The 10,503-nt window shown below is 40.1% G+C and overlaps 1 protein-coding gene across 1 annotated transcript in view; it reads right to left on the bottom strand.

The window, feature by feature from the left end:
- Window positions 1-1,891: 1,891 nt before the first annotated feature.
- Window positions 1,892-10,503, bottom strand: part of LOC141059138 (agouti-signaling protein-like) — a 484,013-nt gene continuing 475,401 nt past the window's right edge. The window contains exon 4 of the mRNA XM_073555405.1: window positions 1,892-5,810. Within this exon, the coding sequence (XP_073411506.1) occupies window positions 5,640-5,810 (171 nt within the window). The 3' untranslated portion in view covers window positions 1,892-5,639. The remainder of the gene's footprint in view (window positions 5,811-10,503) is intronic.

The following is a 10,503-nucleotide window of genomic DNA, read 5'->3' as shown; positions in this document are numbered from 1 at the left end:
TTTTTTAAATCTGACCAGTATCATTTTATGTGGTTATAACTCTGGAACGCTTCAACGGATACCACTAATTCTAAGTTTGTTTTTTAGTGACATATTGTACTTCATGATAGTGTTAAAATTGCTTGGCTATAACGTTGGTTTATTTGTGAAAATATTGGAAATTTGGTGAAAATTTTGCAATATTTATGCCCTTAAATCAGAGAGTTATGTCTCACAAAATAGTTAATAAATAACATTTCCCACATGTCTACTTTACATCTGCATCATTTTTAAAAACATTTTTGTTAGGAAGTTACAAGGATTAAAAGTTGATCAGCAATTTCTCATTTTACAAAAATATTCTTTTAGTGAACCCATAACATTTGAAGTGTCTTTGGGGGGCCTATATGACAGAAAATACCCAAAATTAACACCACTCTAAAAAATGCACCCCTCAAAGTTTTAAAAACCACACTCAAGAAATGTATTAACTCTTCCAGGGCTTCACAGGAACTATTAAAAAATGAATATTTAACTTTTTTCAAAGCAATTTATCTTTAGCTCCAAATTTGATATTTTCACAAGAGTAACAGGAGAAAATCAACCCTAAAATATATTGTACATTTTCTATTGCATATGCTGATATCCCATATGGGGGGGGAATGCTACTATTTGAGTGCATAGCAGGACTCAGAAAGAGCACCGTTTGACTTGTTGGAATTGAGAGCATGTCATGTTTGGAGAGCACCTAATGTGCCTAAACAGTTGAAATCCACCAGAATTGACCCCATTTTGGAAACTAGACCCCTCAAGGAGCCATACCATATATTTTTACATATGACATTTTTATCGCTTTTTATTCACTTTTTTGTGAGTCACTATGACGAAAAAGTGAAATTTTTGGTGTGTTTTTATAACTTTTTTTAAGGAGTACACCAAACGGAATAAATAAAGTGCCAGTTTTATAGAGCAGGTCAGATGTGGCGATACCAATTATGTGTACTTTTTTTGTTTAATTTTGGTTTATCACAAAGGCTGTGTTTTCAATTTTGAAAAGGATTTTAGTGATTTGTGTGCACTTTTTTTGTGTTTTTTTTTTAACTTTTTTACAAGTTTTATTTGACATTTTTTCACTTTTTACTTAGTCCCACTGTGGGACATGTATAATTTTTATTTTGATCACCTGTCTCATACACTGCTGTACTTGTGTACAGAAGTGTAACAGACTGTCAGTGTCTTATTGACTCAGCCTGTGAGACCCAGCTGGGGTCATCACAGGATCTCAGGTACCATGGTAAATAATGGGACCTGCGATTCTCATCACGGATCTGAAGGTTAGTAAGGGGGTCTATTTAAGGGGTTAGTCGGTCCCGATTGGTTGCAAAACCAGCTGGGGCCAATACCGCAGGGTGTTAGCTGTCACATGAAGCTGACACCTGCCGGAATCGCTATACTCTTATTATTCAGCATCGTTAAAAAGAAACGCGGTGTAATAAGGCTCCTTAATCACTGCTGTTAAAAGGCGTATCGGCAGTTGATAAGGAGTTAAAGCATTTGGTGCTAATAAAATCGCTGCTACTAGATTTCTATTTGGAATGTTGATGTTCTTCATCAGCTAATCGTACGTTATTAAAGGGTAACAATGGCACTGAACTATATTGCAGAACCTATACCTAAAGCTAAATAAATAACAGTTCAGTCATTTCTGGTTCCAAGTGATTGCACTGTTACTAATAGTTTAATCATTTAATCATACTTTATGAGTAGAAATGGAGGGCAATATTGTGAACAGTCTAAAACTCAGGTGTACTACGCACTTCTCACTAGAAGAATAATTTGTTTTTTTATGTTTTGACATTACTGTAGCCAGTATAAATACCACAGCTTAATTCTGAATATATTTATTATGGATCTCATTTTACATAAAAAATACAGATATATTATAGAAACAGAAAAAAATAAATACAGTGTAAAACAGTTCAGTAATGAGGTAAAGGGTGAACTGCAATAACAGACAAGTTCATCAAATTTATGGATATTCAGTTTTGAAAAATTAAAGCTTAGGGGCGACGTTATGACAATGTACAAATATATGAAGGGACAGTACAGAGATCTTTGTAATTGCTTTTTTGCACCTAGGCCTGCAATGGTGACAAGGGGGCATCCTCTACGTCGAGACTAAGAAGGTTCAATCATAATTACAAACAGCCATTCTTTGCTGAAAGGGCAGTGAGATTATAAACACATAAAAGCAGGAGCTGGATGCCTTCCTTGAAAAATCTAATATTACGGGTTATGGGTACTAGATTCTGTCATATGGGGTTGATCCAGGGAACTAGTCTGATTGCAGTATGTGGAGTTGGAAAGGAATTTCCCCTCTAATATAAGACAATTAGCCTCTGCCTCATGGAGTTTTGGCCTTACTCTGGATTATGTATTAGGTTGAACAAGATGGATTTATGTCTGCTTTCAACAATGAATACCATGAGACTATGAAACTGTGAAATTTTCCCTAAAAATCCAGGTCCTTGTGAGTAATTCTGATCACCTGCAATAATAAATATGCTTCCTAGGAAAGTAAGGTAAGTCATTATCATTTACTCACAAGCCGTATAGTACAGGGGTGTAATGATCGCAGTCGCAGAAGGTTCAACTGGGCCTGAACGTCATTCCTCCCGGTATCACTCCGGTTTCAGTGACGGGGTGGCGCTGGCCAGCTTCAATCACCGCTCTGTGTATAGAGAGCTGCTGCTGTAATCGTGCCCCCAGCACACTGACTGACAGTCCAAAAGTATATTTCAAGCTTTTTTGCTTTGTCTTCATTACCCTGGGGTAGGATTCTCTCTCATATACTACATATAACACAAGGAAATCTAGATTATTTCATCAACAGCTCTGATCCCGGAGACTGAAAAGGTAATTTAGGTGTATATCTGCTGTGTGGTTAAAATAATTATAAAATGAGTCTGTATACATGTTACAATGTTTATAAACCTATAAAAAGTGTCCACGTGGCCAAACGGGACATACCCCTAAGCCTATTAAATCATACCAAAAAAAGAAAAAAGGATCTCAAATGTAACAGATTGGAATAAAATCCTCAATTGTTATCAAGTCAATAGGCAAGGTGATACCCTCTAATGCTCATCCTTACTGGGACACTATCTACCTGAGGCTTTTTTTGTTCGCAATTGCTTAAATCTTAAGCCCATATTTAGTCAGAACTGATGAATTAATCTCTATTGTCCTGTCTAATATGTCTACAGGTTAATCATCTTACAGTTTACATTATTTGAAAAGCTGTTCTCTTGCCCATTGACTTGATAACTGTTTAATCCTTTGCAAACTACTTTTCATTTAGTTACCCTTATATACTCATGTCACGTTTAAGCCGAGATTTTCAGCCCTTTTTTTAGGCTGAAAGTCCCCTTCTCGGCTTATATGCGAGTCATATACGCCAGGGGGTTGGCCGGGGAGGGGAAGCAGGGGTGTCAGATCATACTGATCATACGTGGTACCGCTCATTAAAGTCATGAATATGCGGATATTCATGACTTTAATGAGCGGTACCATGTGACCGTTGAAGGAAGAAAGGGAGACCATGGGAGAAGCGGGGCTGCAGAGACCGCGCCAGGACGGGGTAAGTATATGCGATATTCACCTGTCCCCGGTCCATCGCTGCTTGCTGCTTTCTGCCGTGTCCTCTGTCAGTGACGGTCAGGTAGCAGAGGGTGCGATGACGTACTTAGTGCGCGCCCTCTGCCTGAACAGTCACTGACAGAGGGACCCGGAAGACAGAGCAGCACGCAGCGGTGCACCGGGGACAGGTGAATATCTCAGTTGCCGGGGTCCTGAGCCAGCAGTGACACCGGCACCTGGCCCCCAGCGACGAGAGGTGAGTATGCCATTTTTTTTATTTGCAGCAGCAGTGGCAGCATATGGGGAATAATCTATGGAGCATCTTATGGGGCAGATTATGGAGGCATAATCTATGGAGCATTTTATGGGGCAGATTATGGGGGCATAATCTATGGATCATCTTATGGGGGCATAATCTATGGAGCATCTTATGGGGGCATAATCTATGGAGCATCTCATGGGGGTATAATCTATGGAGCATTTTATGGGGGTATAATCTATCGAGCATCTTATGGGGCATAGTCTATGGGGGCATAATCTATGGAGCATCTTATGGTGCATAGTCTATGGGGCATCTTATGGGGCAGCATATGGGGGCATAATCTATGGAGCATCTTATGGGGAATAATCTATGGAGCATTTTATGGGGCATAATCTATGGAGCATCTTATGGGGGCATAATCTATGGAGCATCTTATGGGGGCATAATCTATAGAGCATCTTATGGGGGCATAATCTATCGAGAATTTTATGGGGGCATAATCTATGGAGCATCTTATGGGGCATAATCAATGGAGCATATAATGGGGCAGCATATGGGGCATAATCTATGGAGCATTTTATGGGGCAGCATATGGGGCATATTCTATGGAACATCTTATGGGGCCATAACCTTTATGGAGCAGCATATGGGGCATATTATTTTATTGAGCATCTTATGGGGCCATTATTAACCTTTGTGCAGCATTATATGGGGTGTATTTTGTATGGAGCATCTTATGGGGCCATCATGAACTATATGAAGCATTGTATCGGGCTCCTGATTCAATATGGATATTCAAAAACATTTAACCTACTGATGTCTCAGTTAGTTTTACTTTTATTGGTATCTATTTTTATCTTTGAAATTTACCAGTAGCTGCTGAATTTTCCACCCTAGGCTTGTACGCAAGTCAATAAGTTTTCCCACTTTTTTGTGGCAAAATTAGGGGGGTCGGCTTATACTCGGGTCGGCTTATACACGAGTGTATGCAGTATTTATCCCATGCAGATGTGTCTTGTTGGACACGTATTTCTCTTCCGGTGCACTACTTTTTATTCGTTATTTTTTGTGATCACTGTATTTTTTAGCTGCCGTATACCTCATCTTTATACCTTTATGTTTTTGTCGATTTTTTAATGTGTGAAATAAAATAAAAATTTATTTTTATCAGTTACAAATCCCCTTATCCTTACTTGGATCCTGAGATCACATATTACTCTCCAGCACACTCTGAGGATTCTGTTCTGATCTGTTACATTAGAGATCCTTTTTTCTTTTTTAGTTTGATTTTACACTGTTTATGTCTGCGATTTATTCATGAGTGTTAGTGAGTTCTAGTGTCACAGTAAAGTAACTGTTAAGAGAGTGATTAATAAAGCATATTGATAATATAAATTTAAGGCGCTTTAAATAAAGTGATAGCCACTGCAAATTGATGATATTTAACAGCCAATATCTATGGCAGAAAGTGAGAATGGGTTAATGCTGGCTAAAGACGTTTAGATTCCATGGATACAAAGGATCAGTGGACAGTTAGGGTCAGGATGCCCCACTACACAAGAGCTAGTTGACAGATCCACCAAATTAATATAGAATCTCCTTTGATCTATTGTGTATGGACAACAATGTATCTGGGTTTAACCATTGTGAATACATTTGTAAAGCTGCTGTCATTGAATACATTAAAGGTCTCCTAACTGTCTTATATTTAACAAATGTCAAAGCTTTTTTATTTTGCTATGTCCTTTTTAGTTGTATTTCAGCAATTCGGGTTGCCCATTCTGTAGTAGCAGACAGTCTGAAAGAGGTGGCAGCGACATATTGCACAGGGTACACAGCATGGTGGCACTGGAGGCTTACAGCTGGATTGAAGATGCACACAGTTTGGAGGTGGTGGTGGATGTATCTTCTTTTTAGGTAGAGATTTTCTCTGCAATATAAAAAGGAAAATGGAACTATTATTTTAATTAATTTAAATGTACTGAATGTATGTCATAATTTTTCTGATTTTATAACAAAATTATACATGAAAGCTTTTATATACACTGCTCAAAAAAATATAGGGAACACTTAAACAACAGACTATAATTCCAAGTAAATCAAACTTCTGTGAAATCTAACTGTCCACTTAGGAAGCAACACTGATTGACAATTTCACGTGCTGTTGTGCAAATGGAATAGACAACAGATGGAAATTATTGGCAATTATCAAGACACCCTCAATAAAGGAGTGATTCTGCAGGTGGGGACCACAGACCACATCTCAGTACCAATGCTTTCTGGCTGATGTTTTGGTCACTTTAGAATGTTGGTTGTGCTTTCACACTCGTGGTAGCATGAGACGGACTCTGCAACCCACACAAGTGGCTCAGGGAGTGCAGCTCATCCAGGATAGCACATCAATGCGAGCTGTGGCAAGAAGGTTTGCTGTGTCTGTCAGCGTAGTGTCCAGAGGCTGGAGGCACTACCAGGAGACATGCCAGTACACCAGGAAACATGGAGGGGGCCGTAGGAGGGCAACAACTCTATTGCGTTCAAGTCCTCTTCCTCTCTGAAGAGGCAATTTGCACATTATTTTCCCAGAGGAGCATTGCATGGCGAATAAGCCTCCTTACCTTGACAAGCCAGAGCTGGTATGTCACTCTCCACAAGAAGAAACCTTAGACCTCAGTCCAGAGCCTCTCACCTAGCCAAATCAGTTCTCATACTTTGCACTGACGAGGGCCAATAGCCCAAAACACCATGTTTGCAAATTGAGATTCTGATTTGGCTTTTATCCTAAGTTATATTACAAGACTCGTTAAAGGGTTGATTGTGACTTGTAGGATAGCTACTACCAACAGGTGGCGCTATAGAGTTCAAGTCTTCTTCCTCTCTGAAGAGGCAATTTGCCTATTATTTTCCCAGAGGAGCATTGCACGGTGAATAAGCCTCCTTACCTTGACAAGCCAGAGCTGGTATGTCACTCTCCACAAGGAGACCTTACCCCTTAGACCTCATGTACTACCTTGTAACCCTTGTGTTTTTATTCTAATAAAGAATTGCATATTATTATTTGAGAGTTCTCCAGTTTTTGAGAAAGGATGAGGCAATAATTTAGGAGACAATATATACTTATTTGGCCTGTCTATCGAATATTTATTCTATTTTTCTCAACTACCTCATAGGTGTTCTGGAGGGTTGCTATTTATATTCGAGCAAGAAATTCTTCTTGGCTCTCTCAAGCAAGCTTGATTTTCAAAGGCGAAGTAGTACATGAAAGGACATCAGAAAATGTGCAAGTTCAAGAGATAAAAAAATTCTTTTAAATTTCTATTAAGGAAGAATAAGAGTTTGGTGGAGCAAAATATTCATGGAAAATTATCTTCTGAAAAATCTGATCCTAAGAGGCCTTAGGGTATGGGTGCTACCTTCTTTTCCAGTTGAAGATGAATCAATCAAGACAAAATGGGAGGAGGCATGCAATACTTGTTCTAGGGTTTTGATTGAGTTATTAATTTTGATCAATAAAAAGACCATAGAAGAACTTGAAGAAATTTAGGTCCACGTTATAAAACCAAATTTTGCTAGATGATTCCCGCCCGAGAAAGAGACCTGCGAATGCTGGAGTATCAAAACACATTTTTACACAATCTTAAGAGAACTTTTCTCCAAGACAGCAGTGAAGTACATAGTTCACATCACAGTTCTAGTCTTCCAACTACCGGCACTTCAATTCGTCAATGCCAAAACATTAGCAGGAGCAGCAGCGGTGGAAGAAGCAATTTCTGTGAGTCCTTTGACACTTTTTTTAGACCAACTTGTGCACCAGTACAACAGAGTCCAAGTCTTACATGTCGTGAACAAATGGAGAGGATGGTGCAGGAGTATCTAGAACTGAATATCAATACCATCAGGGAGGGTTTGGACTCTTTCACATTTTGGTCTTCCAAAATGGATGAGTGGCCTGAGCTCGCCTCACACGCCTTGGAGGTTTTATCATGCCCGGCAACCAGTGTTTTCTCAGAATGTGTCTTCAGAGCTGCTAGTGTTGTCCTGATGGATAAGCGAATCCAGCTGCCTCCTGAATGTGTTGACCGCCTAACTTTCATCAAGGCGAACAAGTCATGGATCTCCAAAGACTTTTGCACCCTAATCACAAACTGTACAGACTAGGTGACTTGCATTTTTTAGTGTGATGCATTAATTTCATGTAACTTCACGCTGTTTATAAAATACACTGGGGATGCCATAAAGGCAATTATTGACCCATTAAGCTTACAATAGTTATTTTATGTCCTTTGATCATATTTTCCTTAATTCTATGCTGCTTAGCGCCATGCCTTAAGAAAATGATGATGAAAACTATGGAAACCACAGTGATGGCCATGCATGCAGATTTTGAAGATCCCCTGTATGAAAGATGTCCCAATGAAAACATGCAAGCACCACCTCCGGAATATGCCTGCCTGAAGCAAACCAACGAGGGAAAGTCCAGGATCTGACTTCCTCCTGTGCAAAGTCCGTTAGGAGGGGGTCCATCAACTAGAGATGGGTCATCTCGTGTATACGGTGAAGATTAGTTAGTTAGGTTCCAGCATTGTTGAGATAGGTAGGCCGGGAGGACAGATCGATAGGTTCGACGAGATTAGGATTTTGATTTTGCATATTTCCAAAGGAGGGACTGTTAAGGGGAGAATATATGGCATATGAATATATACAAGAATCAAAAATTATACCACTATATGGACGTTTTGCTGAATATTGGGATCATGTTGCTTTAAGATACTTCTGATTTTCTGAGAATTGTTTCTGTATTGTATAACCCACCTAGGCTTCATGCAATACTGGGTGGACTGGGTGGACAAGGGTGGATCGGGCTAGAAGACAATAATTATGTACATAATGATTATGTAGCGATATGGGAACATACGAGATCCCACGAGATCAATACTAATTTGCTATTTGGGGTAAACAGTAATTTGGAAATGCACCCATGATGTAACACAATGAGACAGCGCGATTTCTGTTATAAAAACTGTACACCTTGGATTAAAGATAGAGAAGAATCATTTGACATGATACACCTTGCCTTGTCTTGTGTATTCTTTTCTCCGTGCACGTATAATCTCTGCCAGAGATCCAATTCGGCCACAGACAATTCAGACAGGCCACACCCTAGTGTGGCAGAATCCATAGAAATCAACCTTCTCCTTGGTTTCAAAGAAATGGACCCTGAGGATAGTGTCCCTGGGCTTTTCCTGTGGGACCCCTTTGGGACGTGGGAGGCGGTGTATACGATCGATATTGACTTCTAATTCTGTCAATTTTGGCGATAATTTTTTAAACAAATTTTTGGTGTAATCAGAGAGATCTGCCTGGGAGACCGACTCAGGTATACCTTGTATCTTTAAGTTATTTCTCCTGCTTCGGTCTTCCAGATGTCAATTTGTTTTTAAGGGAAATAACCTCCTTTTTGAGGAGTGAATTCTCCTTTGAGAGGTAAACTATATCCCTCTCCGCCTGTATGATCTTTACCTCATATTTCTCATCCTTTTGGCTAAGAGTTCTGCAAGTTTCCTGTAGGGCCTTGGCCTGAGTCTCAAACCCTATTTTTAGGGCATCACTGAAGGACTGGAAGAGATCCGCCATTAATCCTTCAGTGGCTTGTTTGTTGGACCTCTTGTATTCCCCAAGGTTAATGGATGGAGGAGGAACCTCAATCGAAGGGAATGGACCTCCATTATCCCTCCTAGGCTTCTGCCTTTCAGGGCTTTCGTTTGGAGTATAGTCAGCTGAGACACTGTCAGAGTCCTCAGATGAGAGACTCCCAGTGTTTCCCTGATCGCCTGGTCCCTTCCCTTTGTTTGATTTGGAAGTGTCCATTTCCCCCGTAAGAGTCTCAATTGGAGGGGGGGTTTAATGTTGCCCCCTAAATTTTTATTTTTTTGAGGCATTTCAGGTTGTGTTTTAGATAGGGTTTTGGTCAATGAGCTATTAGTACCTGATCCCCCTTTTGCAACTTTGACAGATGCAGCATTCTGAGATTATTTTAGATAAGGCATTTTTGGCTCGTCTCCTTTCAGGGGTGACCTAGATTTTATTGGGCTTAACAAATTAGAGATATCGTTGTATGATTTAGAGTGTGCCCCAAAATTGTGCCTCGTGACCCTGTGTGGGCTATTGGAAGCTCTGCCCCTACCTGACTGCATCTTGGTTTGCCACAAACCCTTCCCAGATATCAGATCTATGACCCCTTTAAATTATTCAAACAAGTTAAGAAAAATGGTCAAAAAGCAAGTTTCCCAAAGGAGTTAACTGAGAGACCCTCAGTGAGAGCGAGTAAAGTCACACAATTCTGCAGTATCAATATCAGCAGCCCACTGTATCTCTGATCCTCCGTTGAAATAAAGGTAATCTTCTGTTATAATTCACTGCTCAGATGGCTACCAGGCACCGGGACCACCAGCCATGAACTGCAGACTCTGTTATATTGTATGCCTGCGCCGCTCATATGCTGAAAGCAGCCAGTGAATAATCCCTAGGGACGCTATATGGGGATAAAGAGTGCCTCCCAGATGCTTGTGTCCTTTCCCCAGTACCCCTGTGGTTAAGTCTCTGCTGTGTTGTACAGTTCGTGGGAG

Source organism: Dendrobates tinctorius, unplaced genomic scaffold, assembly GCF_039654945.1.
Source record: "Dendrobates tinctorius isolate UK_male_01 unplaced genomic scaffold, ASM3965494v1 ptg000223l, whole genome shotgun sequence".
NCBI classification, from domain to species: domain Eukaryota; kingdom Metazoa; phylum Chordata; class Amphibia; order Anura; family Dendrobatidae; genus Dendrobates; species Dendrobates tinctorius.
Note: the sequence above shows the minus strand (reverse complement) of the source record. Positions and strands in the feature narration are given on the sequence as shown.